Genomic DNA, 24,326 nt, shown 5'->3' with positions numbered 1-24,326 from the left:
GGTGTTTTATTTCAATTTCCAGGAGTGTAGGCTCAATACATGAATGTTCGAACTCTCGTAATCCGGCTCCGGAGCTCCGCAAAGGAGATGCTCACATATCATTGGCAGCGGCGTAATGGTTCGCGGCAGCGCCCTCGAGCCTCGGAGGCGGCAGTAGGAAGTGGCGGCAGCATAATCGGCAGTGCGCCTGTGTGAGAGTGCGCCCGATACCGCAGCTACACTATGGGATCAAAAGTACCCGGACACCTGGCTGAAAATGACCTACAAGTTCGTGGCGCCCTCCATCGGTATTCAGTGGTGTTGGTCCACCCTTAGCCTTGATGACAGCTCCTACTCTCGCGGACATACGTTCAGTCAGGTGCTGGAAGGCTTCTTGCGGAATGGCCGTAACAAAATGTAATGAACCTGAACTTGGCAAGAATAGTAGGAGGTATTAATCGGTGGGACCGTTGGGGGGGAGCGTGCACACAAAACAAGTTTGGGGTGTGAAACAATTCGCGTACACGACTTGCAAAAAGTTTCTTTAAAAGCTGACCAATGAAAACGATTGTATTTCCATTTCTGTGTTCTTAGTACATAGCTAAAAATGTTTTGTAGGAGACCTACCGTAACCGCTGTATGGCGTTTAAGACGGCATCTACCGTACCACGCAGACTACTTTTAGCAAATGAAAACAAATAAGCCTCTACCCAGAATCGAACCCTCGACCTCTTGCATGCCAAGCCTAAATATTATCCACTGCCCCAACTGCACACAGCTAACGTTACACCCTGGCAGGGGTAGTCACCACGTGATTACAGTGGAGACTGCCTACACTACGCTTGTCCGTCCTCTTTTAGAATATTGCTGCGCGGTGTGGGATCCTTACCAGGTAGGACTGACGGACTACATCGAAAAAGTTCAAGGAAGGAAAGCACGTTTATTTTATCGCGAAATATGGGAGAGAGTGTCACTGAAATGATACAGGATTTGGGCTGGAGATCATTAAAAGAATGGCGTCTTTCGTTGCGACGAAATCTTCTCACCAAATTTCAATCACCAACCTTATCCTCCGATGCGAAAATATTTTGTTGACACCGACTGCATAGGGAGAAACGATCACCACGAGCCGGCCGCGGTGGTCTCGCGGTTCTAGGCGCGCAGTCCGGAACCGTGCGACTGCTACGGCGCAGGTTCGAATCCTGCCCCGGGCATGGATGTGTGTGATGTTCCTAGGTTAGTTAGGTTTAAGTAGTTCTAAGTTCTAGGGGACTAATGACCACAGCAGTTGAGTCCCATAGTGCTCAAGAGCCATTTGAACCATTTGATCACCACGACAAAATAAGGGAAATCAGAGCTCGCACAGAAAGACGTAGGTGTTCATTCTTTCTGCGCGCTATACGAGATTGGAATAACTGAGAATTGTGAAAGTGGTTCGATGAACCGTCTGCCAGGCATTTGAATGTGATTTGCAGAGTGTCCATGTAGATGTAGATGGGTAATGGGTAATCAGGGGCGATTCTAGAAGTCGGTCAAATTGGTCGGACAAATTGGTGAAATTTGGTGTTGCATAAAGTAGTTTTTGGTAACTGTTCTGGTTCAAATGGCTCTGAGCACTATGGGACTTAACATCGATGGTCATCAGTCCCATAGAACTTAGAAATACTTAAACCTAACTAACCTAAGGACATCACACAACACCCAGGCATCACGAGGCAGAGAAAATCCCTGACCCCGCCGGGAATCGAACCCGGGAACCCGGGCGTGGGAAGCGAGAACGCGACCCCACGACCACGTGCTGCGGATAACTGTTCTGGAGTTCTGGGTAAAAAATGTGTATTAATAAATAATAAGATGCCTATTTGAAGTTAAATGGTATTTATTGGTTTAGGTAGTAAGTTATTTGCAGCTCTTATTCTTTTGTTAAAATGCAACCTATATTGCTACATTTTATCCAGTGTAATATACAGCATTGTGCTGGTTCCACACTGCCGAAAGCAGTAGCTCCATATGTACCACTAAAAATAACTGACAACTATATAAATTTGTCTTACTGTAGAATGAGATTTTCACTCTGCAGCGGAGTGTGCGCAGGTATGAAACTTCCTGGTGGATTAAAATTGTGTGCCGGACCGAGACCCGAACTCGGGACTTTTGCCTTTCGCCGGCAAGTGTTCTACCATCTGAGCTACCCAAGTACGACTCACGCCCCGTCCTCATAGGTTTTAAAATGGTTCAAAAGGCTCTGAGCACTATGCGACTTAACATCTGAGGTCATCCGTCGCCTAGAACATAGAACTACTTAAACCTAACTAACCTAAGGATATCACACACATCCATGCCCGAGGAAGGATTCGAACCTGCGACCCTAGCGATCGCTCGGTTCCAGACTGTAGCGCCTAGAACCGCACCGCCACTCCGGCCGGCCCCTCACAAGTTTACTTCTGCCAGTACCTCGTCTCCTACCTTCCAAACTTGGTACTGGCAGAAGTAAACCTGTGAGGACCGGGGATGATTTGTGCTTGGGTAGCTCAGATGGTAGAGGACTTGCCCGCGAAAGGCAAAGGTCCCGAGTTCGAGTCTCAGTTCGGCACACAGTTTTAATCTGCCAGGAAGCTTTTTGTCTTACTCTATTTAAGTTTTTGTTTGAATCTATTCTGAAATATAGCACGCAATGATGCATAATTCGTTCTTCTGGGTTAGCACTTTGTTCTGCCTACCTCTTCAATGGTTATTGCGACATGCCAGCTAGGGTTCTCTCTTTTTTCATCTGTCTGGAATCTAGATGATCACACAGCCGTTTAATTCTCCAAGGATGGTAATCGTACTAGTCAACAAACAATAAATCTCGATTGTCGACCGTTGACGATAGGTGTCTATTGTGTAAGCGCAATTGCCGTCGATTTGGAGTTGCACTTGGTATTGGCTCGTTTGAATAAAGTAGCGTCAATTGTTGTTGCAACTTCTCAAATAATCTATATTATCTAAAATACTTTTACAGCTAACTAGGGCTACGGTAATGCAAGGAAACCTTTTCTGAAGAGATTTAAATGTCAGGAAGTCGTTTCTGAAAGTATTTGTATGGAGAGTAGCCTTGTATGGAAGTGAAACGTGGACGATAAATAGTTTAGACAAGAAGAGACTAGAAGCTTTGGAAATGTGGTGCTACAGAAGAATGTTGAAGATTAGGTGGGTTGGTCACATAACTAATGAAGAGGTATTGAATAGAATTGGGGAGAAGTGAAGTTTTTGGCACAACTTGACTAGACGAAGGGATCGGTTGGTAGGACATGTTCTGAGGCATCAAGGGATCACCAATTTAGTATTGGAGAGCTGCATTGAGGGTAAAAATCGTAGAGGGAGACCAAGAGATGAATACACTAAGCAGATTCAGAAGGATGTAGGCTGCAGTAGGTACTGGGAGATGAAGAACCTTGCACAGGATAGGGTAGCATGGAGAGCTGCATCAAACCAGTCTCAGGACTGAAGACCACAACAACAACAGGGCTACGGTTTAAATAAGGTAAATGCAACATGACATGCGTTGTTTAATAATAACCAAGTATATGTACCGTATCGTGATTCTGACAAGCGTACATTTCAGTATATTCATCAGCAACATACAGGCCTAAGAGTGATGTTATTTCGAACAAGATAACAAGATAAAGCGGCAGAAATATATTTTATCATCTCCGTACAAGGCCCAAACGGCATAATTTTTTTAAGCATCAAACACGGGAAATCGCCTAATTATGCGGCGGGATGGTTGGAACACTACGTGTTGTTTAGTATGTGTCCTGATACGTTTGCTTAGCAGATGTAACGGCATCCGTGTGCTGTTTGTTGCCTTTAAAGTTCCTGTTGAAATCATGGCAGCTAAATAAGTGAATGACCCCAAAAACAACCACTGTGAATAAAACAAAATGATTAAACATCGCGCAACGACACATTATCGTGAATCCTCTCACCTGTTACACAAGACATTACAATCACGCGTGTTCTTGAATAATCGGAGATACGAAGTCATATCGAACACGATACCAGAGGCTTTCGAGTGGCTATTACGTAAAAGCCAGCACGCCTCGAACTTGTGTCTATTTCTTTGGGATGATTTAAGTAAGTTGTTTGTCCAGCATCTTCGATAACGTCTTACGGCACGAAACGACAGCTCAGTGTCGTACTTGGGCTAATCAGCCGGCGGCTAGATGGCAGAAACGACTAAATTTGTAATAATAACGATAAGGGCGGAGCTTGATAGAATCTGTAATTCACTGCAGATAGGGCATGACAATTATTGAACTATATGAAAAAAAGGTGGAAGGAGTATATAGAGGGTCTATACAAGGGCGATGTTCTTGAGGACAATATTATGGAAATGGAAGAGGATGTAGATGAAGATGAAATGGGAGATATGATACTGCGTGAAGAGTTTGACAGAGCACTGAAAGACCTGAGTTGAAACAAGGCCCCAGGAGTAGACAACATTTCATTAGAACTACTAACAGCCTTGGGAGAGCCAATCCTGTCAAAACTCTACCAGCTGGTGAGCAAGATGTATGAGACAGGCGAAATACCTTCAGACTTCAAGAAGAATATAATAATTACAATCCCAAAGAAAGCAGGTGCTGACAGATTTGAAAATTACCGAACTATCAGTTTAATAAGTCACAGCTGCAAAATACTAACGCGAATTCTTTACAGACGAATGGAAAAACTGGTAGATGCGGACCTCGGGGAGGATCAGTTTGGATTCCGTAGAAATGTTGGAACACCTGAGGCAATACTGACCCTACGACTTATCTTAGAAGAAAGATTAAAAAAAGGCAAACCTACGTTTCTAGCATTTGTAGACTTGGACAAAGCTTTTGACAATGCTGACTGGAATACTCTCTTTGAAATTCTGAAGGTGGCAGGGGTAAAATACAGGGAGCGAAAGGCTATTTACAATTTGTACAGAAACCAGATGGCAGTCATAAGAGTCGAGGGGCATGAAAGGGAAGCAGTGGTTGGGAAAGGAGTGAGACAGGGTTGTAGCCTCTTCCTGATGCTATGAAATCTGTATATTGAGCAAGCAGTAAAGGAAACAAAAGAAAAATTCGGAGTAGGTATTAAAGTTCATGGAGAAGAAGTAAAAACTTTGAGGTTCGTCGATGATATTGTAATTCTGTCAGAGACAGCAAAGGACCTGGAAGAGCAGTTGAACGGAATGGACAGTGTCTTGAAGGGAGGATATAAGATGAACATCAACAAAAGCAAAACGAGGATAATTGAATGTAGTCACATTAAATCGGGTGATGCTGAGGGAATTAGGTTAGGAAATGAGACACTTAAAGTATTAGAGGTTTGCTATTTAGGAAGTAAAATAACTGATGATGGTCGAAGTAGAGAGGATATAAAATGTAGACTGGCAATGGCAAGGACGGCGTTTCTGAAGAAGAGAAATTTGTTAACATCGAGTATAGATTTAAATGCCAGGAAGTCGTTTCTGAAAGTATTTGTATGGAGAGTAGCCTTGTATGGAAGTGAAACATGGACGACAAATAGTTTGGACAAGAAGAGAATAGAAGCTTTCAAAATGTGGTGCTACAGAAGAATGCTGAAGATTCGATGGGTAGATCACATAACTAATGAGAAGGTATTGAATAGGATTGGGGAGAAGAGAAGTTTGTGGCACAACTTGACAAGAAGAAGGGACCGGTTGGTAGGACATGTTCTAAGGCATCAAGGGATCACCAATTTAGTATGGAGGGCAGTGTGGAGGGTAAAAATCGTAGAGGGAGAGCAAGAGATGAATACACTAAGCAGATTCAGAAGGATGTAGGTTGCAGTAGGTACTGGGAGATGAGGAAACTTGCACAGGATAGAGTAGCATGGAGAGCTGCATCAAACCAGTCTCAGGACTGAATACCACAACAACAACAATATTATGTACCCGTTCATTCGATATTCCTACAGCACTACCAAACTCACGCACCTTAACAGTTCAGTAACCCGTCAGCATATCACGGGTTTTATCAATGATTTCTGGAGTCGTAACCTCCATAGGGTGTCCAGAACGTTCGGCACCACTTGTTGCCATATGGCCACTCCTAATGAAGTACCTTTTTTGAACAAAATAAGAATTTATGAATAAAGATTTAAAAAAAGGAAACGATTCACACCGACAATTTTTATCTCGATAATAACGGTAGACTGCTACAGTCGTGAAAATAACACGCACAGGGCGGGAGCTGCTGAGAGTAAATGCTCAGTGAAAGGGTTAAAATGAGAAACAACGCAGACGATCTAAATCAGGATGGCCAGATTCATAAATAACGACGTCATTGGAAGAGAAATTGTGATGCTACTTTTGGAGATGAAACAATTTTTACGTTTGTGCAGCGGAAAGTTTATGCTATTTCGGACCATAGCTTCAAGATTGGAGCGAGTCCTGCGATATAAAAATCGCATCTCCCCGGCGGGGAATCGAACCCCGGTCTCCCGCGTGACAGGCGGGGATACTGACCACTATACTACCGAGGACGCGCACATTTACTCAGACTTGCAGTGTACTACTGGGCATGCTCTGATGTCATACGTTGCGTCGTTTTCCGTTTAGTAGTCGCTCTGTGGTACTACAGCGCAGAGAAGTGTATCACGACTGCGCACATCTGCCTTTATACAAAGAGATGATTCATTAATCTACCACCATACCCTGCAAGCCTCTCGCTGTCATAAGTATATGACAATTAAAATATGTACCAAATTGCTGTAGATGAAGATGAGATGGGGGATAAGATACTGCGTGAACAGTTTGACAGAGCACTGAAAGACCTGAGTCGAGACAAGGCCCCGGGAGCAGACAACATTCTATTAGAACTACTGACGGCCTTGGGAGAGCCAGTCATGACAAAACTCTACCATCTGGTGAGCAAGATGTATTAGACAGGCGAAATACCTTCAGACTTAGAGCACAATATAATAATTCCAATCCGAAAGATGTGAAAACTACCGAACTATCACTTTAATAAGTTACGGCTGCAAAACACTAACGCGAATGCTTTACAGACGAATGGAAAAACTAGTAGAAGCCGACCTAGGGGAAGATCAGTTTGGATTCCGTAGAAACACTGGAACACGTGAGGCAATACTGACCCTACGACTTATATTAGAAGACAGATTAAGGAAAGGCTACGTTTCTAGCATTTGTATGCACAGAGAAAGCTTTTGACAGTGTTAACTGGAATACTCTCTCTCAAATTCTGAAGGTGGCAGGGGTAAAATACAGGGAGCAAAAGGCTATTTACAATTTGTACAGAAACGCGATGGCAATTATAAGAGTCGAGGGGCATGAAAGGGAAGAGTGGTTGGGAAGGGAGTGAGACAGGTTTGTAGTCTCTTCCCGATGTTATTCAATCTGTATATTGAGCAAGCAGTAAAGGACACAAAAGAAAAATTCAGAGTACGTATTAAAATCCATGGAAAAGAAATAAAAACTTTGAGGTTCGCCGATGACGTTGTCTTCTGCCAGAGACAGCAAATGACTTGGAAGAGAAGTTGAACGGAATGGACAGTGTCTTGAAAGGAGGATATAAGATGAACATCAACAAAAGCAAAACGAGGATAATGGAATGTAGTGGAATTAAGTCGAGTGATGCTGAGGGAATTAGATTAGGAAATGAGACACTTAAAGTAGTAAAGGAGGTTTGCCATTTGGGGATATAAAATGTAGACTGGCAATGGCAAGGAAAGCATTTCTGAAGAAGGGGAATTATTTAATATCGAGTATAGATTTAAGTGTCAGTAAGTCGTTTCTGAAAGTATTTGTATGGAGTGTAGCCATGTATGGAAGTGAGACATGGACGATAAATAGTTTGGACAAAGAAGAGAATAGAAGCTTTCGAAATGTGGTGCTACAGAAGAATGCTGAAGATCAGATGGGTAGATCATGTAACTAATTAGGAGGTATTGAATAGAATAGGGGAGGAGTTTGTGGCACAACTTGACTAGAAGAAGTGATCGGTTGATAGGACATGTTCTGAGGCATCAAGGGATCACAAATTTAGCATTGGAGGGCAGCGTGGAGGATAAAAATCGTAGAGGGAGACCAAGAGATGAATACACTAAGCAGATTCAGAAGGATGTAGGTTGCAGTAGGTACTGGGATTTGAAGAAGCTTGCAAAGGATAGAGCAGCATGGAGAGCTGCATCAAACCAGTCTCAGGACTGAAGACAACAACAACAACAACAACAATGTAAGTGACAAAGAACAGCATATGCATGTTGTGGGTGGATTATAACAGTACCTTTAACCTCGACTGCATTAATACTGGTAATTGAGAAGAAGTTATTATTGATAACTTACACAATCAGTACTAGAATCTTACAAAATTGTGAAAATAGTAATGATATTTTGAAAGTAATTTAGTTTCATGACAAACAGAATCGAATCGCTTAGATAATTTCATTTCATTACCACTGTTTTACCACATAGGATAGATTCCCAGTTTGTAACTCCTGTTATTTTAAAGTTTCGGTTCATGTACATCTTCTTTCTGCAGGATTACGACGTAGTTTGCCCTCCCTCGATGCATTGAACATCAGTATTATTTTAGTCTGGTTATTTTGAATGCATGTTTTTGCATGATGTTCATTATTGATACTGTTCCATGCATATTCAAGTACATTTACGATTTGAACGGCAGGTTACTTTGAAAGCAGTAAATTATTAGCCATACAACGCTGTAAAGTCGATTGCAACATGCTCATTTTACTAGTGAAGTACACTCTCCGTATATATGTTTTGTCGACCTTAACATTTTAAAACTGTATGTTACTGTGTAAAGAATTTTTTCGAGACATTTCCTTTTTCTGGTTGTTCACAGATCTGGAAATTTGTTACAAGGACTTATGGGACCAAGCCAGTTAGGTAATCGGACCCAAGCGTACACACAACCTAACTTAAACTAACGTACGCTATGGACAACACACACACCCATGACCGAGGGAGAACTCGAACCTTCGACGGGGTGAACCGCAGGACCGTGGCAGATCTGAAGATGGTTGTAATACACAAGCAAAACTAGTCATCATGTTTTAATTGCCTGTTATAAGCTGCGGTTTAGACAGTAAAACCTTTTTGTATAACTTTTTTTAAAAATTTTCATAAATTATGTGAAGACCGCTGTCTTCTTTACTGACAATGTCAGGCTTCGCACTTAGGGTATTTCTTGGCAATGCTGCCCATATGTGAAAATATTCAGCAACAATAAACTGCCTCCAGTATAAATGCAACCAGTTTTATCTTTTTAAAGAAAGTTTTCGTTGTATTCTACGATTTGCTCATATGTTTAACATCAGCTTACGGAACATACGTACGGCAAAGAATACGATTCGTGTGTTGCAAACTAGACCTTAAGCTCTGTTTGAATGCGATTCCTATTGCATTTGCACTGCACGTTTCCAAAATAATGCCGTTTATTAGCGAGACTTCGTTCCGACTTAAAGCAGAAGTCCGACATTTGGCATGAGACTTGGGTATGTATGAAATATATACACATTACACTAAACTGAAGACACGAAGTATATCCAATACTTGAAATCATATAACTTGACAAATCCTTCGCTAAAGAAACGATTTCTTAAAGAAATAGGATATATAGGTTGGCACCGGTTATTGTTGATGTATTTCGTAAGATGGCACTAACAATGAGCGAATTGCGATAGGGAAACATCATCATGATCCCACGTGCACGAAGCTACGCAGCTGAAGGGTGAATTGCAGTTGTGTAGTTTATCATCACGTAGAGCGAAATATGCAGCAAAATTTTAGCTGTGTTATCAGATCTCAAATTCATCTCCGCCTCGGATAGCGCGACGTATTCCGAAAGAACCGCCAAAATGTGTGACAAGTATGATTGAAATTGGTTTCTTAGATGCCAGTCTAACCACCATCCTAGAAACCGTGACGTATTGCGAAAAAACCGACAAACGTGTGCGACAGTCATGATTGCAAGTACCATTGTTGTCTGTTTCAGTGGGAGCAGTTTATGCTACGCTACGGTATTATGTCCAAACGTGACCACCACACATTAAATCGATTCCGGATAAAATAATACGTCATACAGTTATTAATAATGTTTCCTGCAAGTTAAAGTTATTGGATTTTTTCACGATATTACACTCCAATAAATCCAATTTAGCTCATATCCGCAAGAAATGCCAAACCTATGACTGTTTTGTAGTTTGTACGTTATCCGTAAGAAACCCTACAACAGGCCTTTTTTTGTCGTCAACCTCCCTTCCGTTCGGATTGAAAAATGCTTAAGAATAGGCAGTTAATTTAATATAGTCTTCGTTTTTGCAACAAGTGTGTGCACTACAGTGTTATAGGATTTCTACATTTGGTGTTACTCTCTTCACTAATATGAGTAATAAAAATCCTCAGAATGGGAACCTACAGGGGATAGGCAAAATAATGTGAACGCCTTTTCCCGTGATACAGCTGCGATTCTTTTGGAATACTGGCGTATAATTTTTGCAGTAAGTGTGTACACTGAAATGTAATAGGGTTTCTACACTTGTAATTCTCTCTGAACTGCTGCGGAAAAGTGATGCCGGAATCGGTAACTAGAATTAATGTACGTTCTAGATACAGACTCCAATATTTGTTACTTTTTGTGAATTTTTTCAATTTGTGTACTGGTTTTTAGTAGGATTTCTGTGTCGGTTTTTCCACCTTTCGCTCTGACTCTTGCACATACGCTATTATTTATTTAATTTTCCTGTTGTTGCGTTTCATTTTAGTTTCTCGCCGCCCAAAACACAACTTCCCCGCGGTAGTCCGTTTAGAGTCAACAATCATTATAATCAATTAACGCTATCTTATAATATTACCGATACAACTCATATACATGTGACGTGATGTATTGTTTACTACAAATATATTTCATTCACTTTTTTCCATTTTATTTTGCTGAGAAATAATGAGACACATACACGTGATATCGTTAACGTGAAAATACTAATGGGCCTTATATATGTGAACTATGGTTTCCGTCTCTCGCATTCCTTTGTTTCTGAACATTCTTCTCAGCTCTTTCATCTTTGTAATATATGCTCCTTGGACAATTCTGACGTCATTGGTCAAAGCCGACGCGTTGTATTCCCTGCTTCACTAGACCCTACTTCATGAAGCGCCATACCATATTGTAATGGAATTTAAAGTTTCTCTTTGCTTTTCTTAACTCGCATAAACTACGACAATAACTTATTTCGAGCATATTTATCCTTTGTTTTGTTCTTACATATTCACATTATCTTGAATTCATTTTGATACAGTTCGTGGCTAAGTAAATAATCGCTTGAATTCTCACTATAATTTTATCGTTTGCTATGTTGCGGATTTCATTCGCTGCTTTCAAAAATTATCTCTACGTAACGTCTTTGCCTCCCATGTTGCCTCCCGTATGACGTCGTTGCCCAAGGCATACGAGTGAAATCGGGCACTAGAATTTATCCGATTAAAAACAGAACTTCCCTCGGAACCGAAGAAAATATGACATCAAAAAGCTTCTAAAGAAATGCAGTTCAAGATGGCGGGGAATAGAATTGGGTCCGAATCCAGGCGTGTGCTTTGACCGATGACGTCCTATTTCGAGTAAAAACGATCGCTTAACTTAATTACTAAGACCACCACAGACATGATTTAATGCCAGGCCATTGCACTCAACAAGATGGTGGCCCGCAGGATAGACATTATTCTCAAACTCAGACGTAAAGATCTCAGGAAATAGGCTTATTTCAATACGGAAATAAAGTGACATTAACAGGACAATCGCCGGAATGAGGGGGTTTTGGTTTGGAACAAACTCATAAAAAGAAATTACTGAAGCTAATATCAGTGCACAGCAACAAAGAATCGAAACTCAACTACAAGAAACGAAACGAAAAAAAAAATCAGAAAATACAAAATTAGAGTCGAATAATTTGCTTGGCCTAGATAGCTCAAACGAAGACACCGATACGAAAAAACCTTCCACACACAACCATAATTTAACCCTTACAAATGAAAGTAAAACACAAATTTGAAAACACCCTATCAAAAAATTCTCCTTGCACGAAGAAACTACAGCCTCACAATGATTGAAAAAGCTTATGAAAATAAACTTACGAACCACCGACAATTCCAAATTTATTAAGGCTGGCCACAAAACACACACAATAACAACAGCAACACGACAGCTATAAATCAATTCATTTCAAATACGAAGCGCCTTCAGAGTGTCACATTCGAAAAAAAAGGAACCAGATATTAGTAACAATCAAAATTGTAAATAAGATCACCACTCGTTTCATTCGCAACAATTTAGTTACGCACATACTCTCTGTCGAACCTCGACAAACGTGTCACATAACAAAAACAGCCAAATACTTGTTAGAAACAAAAATATAATTATAACCACTAATCGTTGCACTGGGAACAATTGAATTTGCCCTCGTAAGTTCCTGCTTAATCGTGTCAAATACGAAAATAAACACCACAGCTTACAGGCATCATAATGATTGGCTAAAACAGCCACGGATAAAATTTAATAAGAAGCCGCTTACATCATTCGCATCGTAAACTCTTGATGTCATACAGGGTCATGGGTCAAAGTGGACGGGTGAAATCGGACGATGCGCTTGACACATTGTCACAGCAGAAACTGCCATTACGTCAATGGTCAAAGCCGACGCTTGGTATTCAAATTTCTCTTAACCATACGGTTTATTTTCATTCATCTGCTCCGTGGCATTATCACCCACTTATCCATATCTAAGATTGTCTGTCAGCATAAATATTGTCCCTTTCCTGAACCTCCACACAGTTATACAACACGTATTATTTCCACCACACACGTGGCACCAGCATTTTACGAGTATGCCCACATTGTTGCTACATTACCGTTTGTACAGTTCGTAGATGTATAAAAGTAGAATGGGGAAATAGCTGGTAATAATTAGTTACCTCTACCACGTATGCGGTACACGTTTTAAAAAATTCCTTTCTTCGTACATGCAAATTACCTGAGCCATACCTATGTTTATACCGTGCCACAACGATTTGTAGATATGCAGCTGGACACTGACATTGTAGAGACAAGACGCTGCCCGTCGGTGAATTTATACGCTTTAAGTTTACTTGTAAAAGAAGCATAACTTACCGAAGACGAACGCGTCGCAGGGCGTCTCGGCGAACTGCACTTAGCCGGCGAACTCGCCGCAGAACTCCTGTTCGAACTCGTCTTAGAACTGCTGCTCCTTTTTCCCGCCGACTGCTTCCTTTTCGGCATGGTTTTCCTACGTGCCGATTTACTGCCCACTCTCAAATTTTATAACGCGCCTACACGACCGAATGTTGCAGATCACGAATATTCGCTCTTCCCTGACGATTGTTATGCGGCTAACGGACAAATGCGTCAGAGATACTACTAACTAGTGATCGAAGGAGACTGCTCGATGTATACTCTTTGGAGGAGCGAGTCCGATGGAGTACACCAAGTTTAAACGCTGCGCGCACGTACTAAATATAGACTCGTGGAACCGAAACGACTTTGAGCTAACTCCTGTACATTGACGAGTTCGGTAGAAGTGGTGCGGTATCTTTGAGACGCAACCACAGAAGTCTAATTGTCGCCGAGGTCGCGACTCATTAGCGTCTCAGGAAGCGAGGAAGTCCAGCGGTAACGAGACGCAACAGTCAATCGCTAGGTCGCGTCATCTGGATAGCTCATCAAATTCAAATAAATTTATATAGGCTACCGACAGAGAATTGTTTTGTTGCATAAGACATCGTAAATATACATACACTACTGGCCATTAAAATTGCTACACCACGAAGATGACGTGCTACAGACGCGAAATTTCACCGACAGGAAGAAGATGCTGTGGTATGCAAATGATTAGCTTTTCGGAGAATTCACACAAGGCTCGCGCCGGTGGCGACACCTACAACGTGTTGACACGAGGAAAGTTTCCAACCGATTTCTCACACACAAACAACAATTGACTGGCGTTGTCTGGTGAAACGTTGTTGTGATGCCTCGTGTAAGGAGCAGACATGCGTACCATCACGTTGCCGACTTTGATAAAGTTCGGATTGTAGCCTATCGCGACTGAGGTTTATCGTATCGCGGATGTTACGTGATACCACGTACTTATACGTTTGTGACCATTACAGCACCATCTATCACAAAGCGAAAAAAGTGGCCCAACTAAAACATTCATATTTCTTTACGTACTGCACGAATATGTAATAAAAAATTGGGGTTCAGATTAAAAAAAAAACGCAGTTGATATCCGTTTGACCCATGGCAGCGCCATCTCGCAGGCCAACCACAGCGCCATCTGGTTTCCCTCTTCAAGCTAGACGATTTTCGTTCTTTGTAGTTTCTTCGTTTGACGCTTATTTCGTGAGATATTTGGCCCGGTCACGATCAATTGACCACCCTGTATATCTGACGTCTGACCAATAGTTGCTATGCTAAATGTTAAGCAAACTGTAGTTGTAGGATTATGTATGCCTCAGCGTTATTAAGGAGAACAAAATTGGAAAGTAAAAATGAAATCTAGGTACGGAATCGAACCTGAGTATTCTAACGCAAAAACATACCGGCTTCACCAACTGGACAAAACAGCTACACAGTATTAAGTGGAGACATCTGTCGTATAGTTGCCTTCCTTGGCCTTCTTTTACTACCGAAAACGTGCACGGGACGAAATTTTGGCAGAGAAATTTTTGTTCTCTTAATATGCGAGAAGTACTGTTGTGGCGTACGAATTTTGACTCTCCCTAAATACCTGCTGTCCCCGAGGGAACGGCCAATATATAGCGACATGACAGGAACCAACATCCGAAGCAAAAGAATTCAGTAAACATGGGCAATAAAATGCATACCTTAAGAAGTACGTGTACTACTTCGTCTTCGATAGTGTAAAACAAATGGCTCTGAGCACTATGGGACTTAATATCTGAGGTCATCAGTCCCCTAGAACTTAGAACCAATTAAACCTAACTAACCTAAGGACATCACACACATCCATGTGACATCTGAGGTCATCAGTCCCCTAGAACTTAGAACTACTTAAACCTAACTAACCTAAGTACATCACGCACATCCATGTCCGAGGCAGGATTCGAACCTGCGACCGTAGCGGTCACGCGGTTCCAGACTGAAGCGCCTAGAACCGCTCTGCCACACCGGTCGGCAATGTAAAACAAATCTCCTTTACTGCAAAATCTTTGATGTCCAAATTTTGGGACCGGCTAGCTTGGGTCAAATAAGAAAAAACTGCCTCGTAAAAATACCATAGGCTATAAAGTGCATATCTTTAGAGTTACGTACATATCTGCTTCGTCTATCTTCTACTGAACAAATGCCCATACGTCTTGTTGCTGTTGTTGTGGTGTTCAGTCCTGAGACTGGTTTGATGCAGCTCTCCATGCTACTCTATCCTGTGCAAGCTTCTTCATCTCCCAGTACCTACTGCAACCTACATCCTTCTGAATCTGCTTAGTGTATTCATCTCTTGGTCTCCCTCTATGATTTTTACCCCACACGCTACCCTCCAATACTAAATTGGTGATCCCTTGATGCCTCAGAACATGTCCTACCAACCGGTCCATTCTTCTGGTCAAGTTGTGCCACAAACTTCTCCCCAATTCTATTCAATACCTTCTCAATAGTTACGTGATCTACCCATCTAATCTTCAGCATTCTTCTGTAGCACCACATTCTCTTTTTGTCCAAACGACTTATCGTCCATGTTTCACTTTCATACATGGATACACTCCATACAAATACTTTTAGAAACGGCTTCCTGACACTTCAATCTATACTCGATGTTAACAAATTTCTCTTCTATAGAAACGCTTTCCTTGCCATTGCCAGTCTACATTTTATATCCTCTCTACTTCGACCATCATCAGTTATTTTGCTCCCCAAATAGAAAAACTCGTTTACTACTTTATCCGTCTCATTTCCTAATCTAATACCCTCAACATCACCCGATTTAATTCGACTACATTCCATTATCCTCGTTTTGCTTTTGTCGATGTTCATCTTATACCCTCCTTTCAAGACAATGAGACAATGTCCATTCCGTTCAACTGCTCTTGTAAGTCCTTTGCTGTTTCTGTCAAAATTACAATGTCATCGGCGAACATCACAGTTTTTTTTCTTCTCCGTTCATTTTAATACATAATCCGAATTAATCTTTCGTTTCCTTTACTGCTTGCTCAATATATAGATTGAATAACATCGGGGAGAGGCTACAACCCTGTCTCACTCCTTTCCCAACCACTGCTACCTATTCATGCCCTTAGGCTCTAATAACTGCCATCTGGTTTCTGTACAAATTGTAAATAGCCTTTCGCTCCCTGTATTTTACCTCTGCCACCTTCAGAATTTGAAAGAGAGTATTCCACTCAACATTGTCAAAAGCTTTCTGTAAGTATACAAATGCAAGAAACGCAGGTTTGCCTTTTCTTAATCCATCTCACTTGTTCTAATATTTCTACGGAATCCAAACTGATCTTCAACGAGGTCGGCTTCTACCAGTTTTTCCATTCCTCTGTAAAGAATTCGCGTTAGTATTTTGTAGCTGTGACTTATTAAACTGATAGTTCGCTACTCACAGCTGTCAACACCTGCTTTATAGCTCTTCAGCTACGTATTTCAGAGCTTACCTTTACTAGGCAGTTTTTTTAATACGTAAATCAAATAGCTTGCAGTAGAAGAGATTTGTAAGATTTAGTATTTCGTGACCGGTTCCAAGAGATCAAGGTTTCCTATTCAAATGGTTCAAATGGCTCTGAGCACTATGGGATTGAACATCTGAGGTCAATAGTCCCCTAGAACTTAGAACTAGTTAAACCTAACTAACCTAAGGACATCACACACATCCATGCCGGAGGCAGGATTCGAACCTGCGACCGTAATAGCAGCGCGGTTCCGAAATGATTCGCCTAGAACCGCGCGGTCACAGCTGCCGGATTGGTTTCCGACAACTGATAATAGGCAAAAGGGCACGTAATTTTGTTGCATGGTTCATACTGTTATAAATGCTACATCGGAGGTGTTGGAGCACGTATGGAATCCTCTAAATCGGATCACCGTGTTAGAAAGCTCGTTAATGTTGACTCCCATATTTTTCGCACAAGTATGAGAGGAATGTTCGAAAAGTGAAAGGCAAGGCGCCCGGGTCCGGGTAGTCATTTCTAGACACAGTTCTCATTGCGCCGCCGCTACATGCAGCAAGCAGGTAAGGCCTTCCGACTGATAAACAGAGGGACAGATACGTGTGGGATGTCTTGCAGGCCATAATAGACGTCCTCTCACACTGGATAAAAGGACATCAAGCAGGACCTGATCTAGGGGGACGGGGTTCGGCGCCAAGTTCATGGTCTGGAAGAAAAAAACCTTGCTTCACAAAGCGCCTAGCGTCCAGCGCACGTTGTCTATCGATAATTCATATGATTTTGAAACGCATCCCTGTTGGTTTTTGAACATATTCTAAGTTAATTTCTAACGAGTCATAAGTTCATTTTTTGAACGCGTGCGTAGTGTGCGTGATGTCCCTGCCAGGGGAATCCCCGTCGCATCAGGAAAATGGCAAGTTTTTTTTTATTTAATAACAAAGTTTCCCGCAGACAAAATAGGACAGGCTGAGCTAAGTAAACCCAATTGGATGAAAGCCAATTACTGTTTATGTGTTTGACTGGGTGTGCGAATGATAAGTGTTGTTATAATTATTAGCGAAATGCATGCATTGAGACTACCAGAGTGGAAAAAAAAACAACTAACAGGAATAACAGCTAAGAGAGATTACATACGAGGGTCACACCAAAACAAATGCACACAATTTTTTTTTAATCCATCTTTTATTCTACATGTTTGATAGTTTTACAATGTGTAGACACATCCTTTAGGAACAATATTTTCATTTCTCCACACAATTTCCATCACTCTCAACTGCCTTACGCCATCTTGGAACCAGCGCACGGTACAATTCTGGACCAACCTGTTTGAGCCACTATTTGGCAGCCTGCACGAGGGAGTCATCATCTTCAAACCTTGTTCCACGAAGAGAATCTTTCAGTTTCCCAAAGACATGATAGCCACATGGGGCCAGGTCAGGACTGTAAGGCGGGTGTTTCAGTGTTGTCCATCCGAGTTTTGTGGTCGCTTCCGTGTTTTTTTCACTGACATGTGGCCGTGCATTGTCGTGCAACAGCAAAACATCCTGCTTTTGCCGATGTGGTCGAACACGACTCAGTCGAGCTGGAAGTTTCTTCAGTGTCGTCACATATGCATCAGAATTTATGGTGGTTCCACTTGGCACGATGTCCACAAGCGAGAGTCATTCGGAATCGAAAAACACCGTAGCCATAACTTTTCCAGCGGAAGGTGTGGTTTTGAATATTTTTTTCTTGCGTGAGTTTGCATGATGCTACTCCATTTATTGCCACTTCGTCCTTGGTGAAAAATGACGGAACCATGTTTCATCACCTGTCACAATTCTTCCAAGAAATTCATCTCCACCATTCTCATACTGTTCCAAAAGTTCGGTGCATACTGTCTTTCTTGTTTCTTTGTGAGCCACTGTCAACATCCTGGGAACCTACCTGGCACAAACCTTGTTCAACGCCAACACTTTCAGTATTCTGCAATCATTTCCTTCCCTATCCCAAGGTAGCGTGACAATTCGTTCACTGTAATGCGTCTGTCAGCAGTCAGCAATTCGTTACCTCCCTGCACATTGTCTGGAGTGTGTGCAGTACGAGACCTGCCGCTGCGAGGACAATCCTCAATATTGCCGTGCCCGCTTTCGTCACGTAACCTGCTCGCCCACCGACTAACTGTACTGCGATCGAACAACAGCATCTCCGTACACCTTTTTCAACCTCTTGTGGATGTTTCCCACTGTCTCGTTTTCACAGCACAGGAATTCTATGACAGCACGTTGCTTGTGACGAACGTCAAGTGTAGCAGCCATCTTGAAGACGTGCTGTGACGGCGCCACTCACGGGAACAGTTTGAACTAAGTTTGAAAACAAGCGGGAAGGATGTATCTACACACTGTAAAACTTTCACACATGCAGAATGAAAACTGTATTTTTACAAAAATAGTGTGCATTTCTTTAGGAGTGAACCTCGTATTAGCTTCTCGGTGTATCCAACAAAATGAAGTTTTGACGGAAAATTCTCGCCAGATCGCCACACTAGTTAAGGACCGGTTGTATAGTCCCCGGTTAGCAGCCGCTTAAGTTCTATTCCAGGAACAGCGCGGAAAACGCATTGTTCGAGCACGTAATAACGCCTAACCGGAGAATAAACGCGGGATAATTGAACCGGTGATTCTGGCAGGGTTAGCGAAGTTAACCGGAGAATAAGTTTTGACTATGGCAGGAATATTTACAAAACGAGTGGTGACATGATTGTTTGGTAGAACGAGGAAGGAGAAGAAACGAGGACATCACACAGATTATATGAAAAAATATGAAAATTCCAAATTTATATAACAATTTCGTATTACCACTTCTTTTCGATCTCAAGCTTGAGAAACTGGAGCATATGAGTGAAATGTGAAATTATTTCCTAGCGTACTAGTTTGTGCTTGTAATAGATCTAATAGAGATATGATATTGATACTTCGTGAATTATATTCTGTCGCGTTATTTACGTAAATCAGGTAGATAAAAATGACTATTTGTGCCAAAATATTCTCGCTTGTTTGACGTGTGTTACAATTGGTGCAGTATAACAAAGGCCTATTTCGTTTTATCTGACAGACAGTGACAAAGTATACGTAATCAGTTCGAGAATCCACACCAGTCTTGGGTACTATTCGTATTAACAGCTGTTTCAGTATCAGCAGACGAAAATATGATTTTTTATGTAGCAAAAGTTTGGCGAACTCTGATGAGGTAATACATTCTTTCGTAGAAAGGAAAGTTTGCCGTGGAAAGCTATAGCAAGATCAAAGAGATTGCTGTGCAGCGCGGGACCAGTATCAGATAGGATATCGAGGATAATTGATCACCGTGTCGAACTACGAAGCGGCCGACCCGGGTTCCAAACCCTCCTAATGCCATTTATTTATTTTCACAACTTTATGAAGTGTCCGTCCGGCCATCGTTCTCTTTCTGTAGTCTTGGCAGTTGTCATACTATACACTGAGTATAGAATATGAGTCATGTGGTAAGAATACGTTACCGTTGCAAGTAAATGTGATGAATAGTGAGAGCAGGCAGAATACCACACAGAAGTGGAAACAACAAATAGACGGATGTGAATAACAGATGTAGAAGTATGACACTGGAATTTGGTTGCAATTATTACACGTCTGTTCTTTGAAACTGATGAACAATATTTGATTCAAAATAATCTCCATTGCTTTTTATACATTTGTCCCACCTGTCCGGCAAGTTATGAATGGCACGCAAAAAAAAAAAAGTAAAGCGAACCAGTCCAGTCAGCGAGCCATTTTCGTTCAGGGTGTTTCAAAAATGACCGGTATATTTGAAACGGCAATAAAAACTAAACGAGCAGCGATAGAAATACACCGTTTGTTGCAATATGCTTGGGACAACAGTACATTGTCAGGCGGACAAACTTTCGAAATTACAGTAGTTACAATTTTCAACAACAGATGGCGCTGCAAGTGATGTGAAAGATATAGAAGACAACGCAGCCTGTGGGTGCGCCATTCTGTACGTCGTCTTTCTGCTGTAAGCGTGTGCTGTTCACAACGTGCAAGTGTGCTGTGGACAACATGGTTTATTCCTTAGAACAGAGAATTTTTCTGGTGTTGGAAATCCACCGCCTAGAACACAGTGTTGTTGCAACAAGACAAAGTTTTCAACGGAGGTTGAATGTACCCAAAGGACCGAAAAGCAATACAATAAAGGATCTGTTTGAAAAATTTCAACGGACTGGGAACGTGACGGATGAACGTACCGGAAAGGTAGGGCGACCACGTACGGCAACCACAGAGGGCAACGCGCAGCTAGTGCAGCACGTGATCCGACAGCGGCCTCGAGTTTCCGTTCGGCGTGTTGCAGCTGCGGTCCAAGTGACGCCAACGTCCACGTATCGTCTCATGCGCCAGAGTTTACACCTCTATCCGTACAAAATTCAAACGCAGCAACCCCTCAGCGCCGCTGCCATTGCTGCACGAGAGACATTCTCTAACGATATAGTTCACAGGATTGATGACGGCGATATGCATGTGGGCAGCATTTGGTTTACTGACGAAGCTTATTTTTACCTGGACGGCTTCGTCAATAAACAGGCCTATTCGCCAGACATGAACCCCTGTGACTTCTTTCTGTGGGGACACTTGAAAGACCAGGTGTACCGCCAGAATCCAGAAACAATTGAACAGCTGAAGCAGTACATCTCATCTGCATGTGAAGCCATCCCGCCAGACACGTTGTCAAAGTTTTTGGGTAATTTCATTCAGAGACTACGCCATATTATTGCTACGCATGGTGGATATGTGGAAAATATCGTACTATGGAGTTTCCCAGACCGCAGCGCCATCTGTTGTTGACAATTGTAACTACTGTAATTTCGAAAGTTTGTCCGCCTGAAAATGTACTGTTGTCCCAAGCATATTGCAACAAACGGTGTATTTCTATCGCTGCTCGTTTAGTTTGTATTGCCGTTTCAAATATACCGGTCATTTTTGAAACACCCTGTACATTTTCATAGGAACTGAAGCGTTGTTCAACGAGAACGTGTCCCACTGATGCAAATAGACGGTAATGGGACGGAGCCACGTCTGGAGAATAGACCGCATGCCCTAGTATTTCCCAACTGAAGGCCCGAGCGTCTCCCTGACTCGTTCTGCTGTGTGTGATGGGGCGTTATCATAGAGCAATATGACTTTGTGTTGCCTTCTTCCATATTCTGGTCGTTTTTCACGTAATTCTCGATTTAAATCGATCATTTGCTGTTTATAGCGATCTGTGTTAACGGTTTCACCAGGTGTTAGCAGCTCGTAACAGATGATGCACTTTTGACCCCACCAAACACAGAGAATTGTTGAAAGTTTCTGTACGCCGGGAAAACCTCAGATCACACAGAGCACTGTCTTCTTTCCAAAATGCTTTGTTCTTGCAGCGGATGTCGATGGTTTGCCTGGATTCATCGATGATTTACGACGTTTAGGATTCTCAAAATGATCCATTTTTCATCACCTGTCACTATTCGATGGAGAAACGACTTACTTTTGTATCTGAGGAGCAGTATTTCGCAAGTGGTCTTTTCGAATTGCTCGCTGTCTTTCGTTCAGTTCATGCAGAATCCATTTTCCCACTTTCTGCACCTTTCCCATAGCTTTCAACCGAAGAGAAACACGTTTCTGTGTCGGACTTAGTTGTTCCGCGAGTTCCTGTTGAGTTTGAGTATCATCTTCGTCCAATAAGGCCTGCAATTCGTTGTCTTGGTGACTTTTTCGGTGGTTTTTCGCGCTCGTCGTTTGTCACGTCAAAACCAGCACTTTTGAATTTTTTGATCCACACGAAACAAGAGCATGTTCGCCGAAAGCTTCGACAAGCATTCGATGCGATTCTGCAACAGTTTTCTTCAAATAATAACAGAAAACCAATGCTGTCCGCAAATCGGGTAGTTCGTAGCCACAAAATTCGACATGTTTACTGGTTTGAAACAAATACGCCAGCATCTTCGTCTATTGTTCACACGCTTGTCCAACTGAGTACACGGAATGAACCTCCCTAAAGACAACAGCCATGTCTGTGAACAATCTCAAGGAGCCTCCAAGGTTACCCACTACATCATTTGTATATAAAGTAAGCACTAACGGATCCATCTGCTGGAGTAGGAATAAGCTTACTGTGCGAAAGCTTGCTCACAAAAGAAGCAAAAAGATACATACCTTTTTCGCAGCTTGCCGTTTGGGCTTTTGAGCATCCTGAAAGAAACAGAAGAAAACTAATTTTTAGAAGTGAACAACTAGTAATGTAAAAAAATAATAAGAATTCATACGAGATACCAAACACTATGTTAAGATAAAATTATAAATTATTTTCATTGCGTGTACAAGGGAATAAGCTTCAGTTGTCATACAATGTAAGGGAATATACGGGTGTGCCTGCTCTACAATTCGCTGCCACACGACTTAAAACATACCTGTACGACACATCAGAAACAGGTGTCACAACATTGTTCAGCATCCCCTAAACGTTGGCAATATCAGTATTTTAAGGGGTTGGGAGGAAAGAAATACGAATATGCACATACTTTTCTCAGACTATAGCTAAATCTCGAGAAATATTGCTAGGGAATATTTACATATGTGCACTTGGTTTCTCTAACTGATATGAATAAAAGCACATACAACTCTGGCGAAATATTGTACAATATTTATTATTTTATTTTACAAACCGGTTTTCGGCTGTTCCGCCATCACAAGATACAAATATATATAAATACTTGTTTTGTAAATAAAGCTGCCTTTTCCTGCTGACAATTTATTTATCACAGACGCGTTTCGCCTTCTTCTTGTTCTAAGGCATCATCAGTGGGATCTATAACGATACAGTTTTGTTAGTTTTAGGTTACTAAAATGTCCAAGTTGTGGTTTTTTATGTAAAAATGTAATTACTTACTATTTGCTGATCTGCGTTTCCTCACATCTGGTCTGGAGGTCGCACTAGCAAATCATTTACAAAACAAGTATTTATGTATGCTTGCTGCGATGGATGGCCACACAAACAAACTTGTTATAAATGCAGGGTGTTACAAAAAGGTACGGCCAAACCTTCAGGAAACATTCCTCACACACAAATAAAGAAAAGATGTTATGTGGACATGTGTCCGGAAACGCTTAATTTCCATGTTAGAGCTCATTTCAGTTTTGTCCACCTACGCTCAGTGGAGCACGTCATCATGATTTCATACGGGGTACTCTACCCGTGCTGCTAGAACATGTGCCTTTACAAGTACGACACAACATGTGGTTCATGCACGATGGAGCTCCTGCACATTTCAGCCGAAGTGTTCGTACGCTTCTCGACAACAGATTCGGTGACCGATGGATTGGTAGAGGCGGACCAATTCCGAGGCCTCCACGCTCTCCTGACCTCAACCCTCTTCACTTTCATTTATGGGGGCATTTGAAAGCTCTCGTCTACGCAACTCCGGTACCAAATGTAGAGACTCTTCGTGCTCGTATTGTGGACGGCTGTGATACAATACGCCGTTCTGCAGGGCTGCATCAGCGCATCACGGATTCCATGCGACGGAGGGTGGATGCATGTATCCTCGCTAACGGAGGACATTTTGAACATTTCCTGTAAC

At 42.0% G+C, this 24,326-nt stretch overlaps 1 protein-coding gene, 1 long non-coding RNA gene and 1 other non-coding gene across 3 annotated transcripts in view; all 3 read right to left on the bottom strand.

The window, feature by feature from the left end:
* The window catches only part of LOC126295410 (brain acid soluble protein 1-like), a 146,715-nt gene extending 133,120 nt beyond the window's left edge, over nucleotides 1–13,595 (bottom strand). Inside the window, exon 1 of the mRNA XM_049987891.1 lies at nucleotides 13,164–13,595. Coding sequence (XP_049843848.1) covers nucleotides 13,164–13,292 — 129 coding nt within the window. The 5' untranslated portion in view covers nucleotides 13,293–13,595. The remainder of the gene's footprint in view (nucleotides 1–13,163) is intronic.
* On the bottom strand, nucleotides 6,430–6,501 carry Trnad-guc (transfer RNA aspartic acid (anticodon GUC)). Its single transcript has one exon. It is a non-coding gene; the product is annotated as a tRNA-Asp (tRNA).
* Nucleotides 13,596–22,901: 9,306 nt separating the features above from the next.
* Nucleotides 22,902–24,326, bottom strand: part of LOC126295412 (uncharacterized) — a 50,912-nt gene continuing 49,487 nt past the window's right edge. The window contains exon 4 of the long non-coding RNA XR_007552485.1: nucleotides 22,902–22,938. This is a non-coding gene — a long non-coding RNA (uncharacterized LOC126295412). The remainder of the gene's footprint in view (nucleotides 22,939–24,326) is intronic.

Source organism: Schistocerca gregaria, chromosome 11, assembly GCF_023897955.1.
Source record: "Schistocerca gregaria isolate iqSchGreg1 chromosome 11, iqSchGreg1.2, whole genome shotgun sequence".
NCBI classification, from domain to species: Eukaryota; Metazoa; Arthropoda; class Insecta; order Orthoptera; family Acrididae; genus Schistocerca; species Schistocerca gregaria.
The sequence above is the reverse complement of the archived record's forward strand: the minus strand, read 5'-3'. Positions and strand labels throughout refer to the sequence as shown.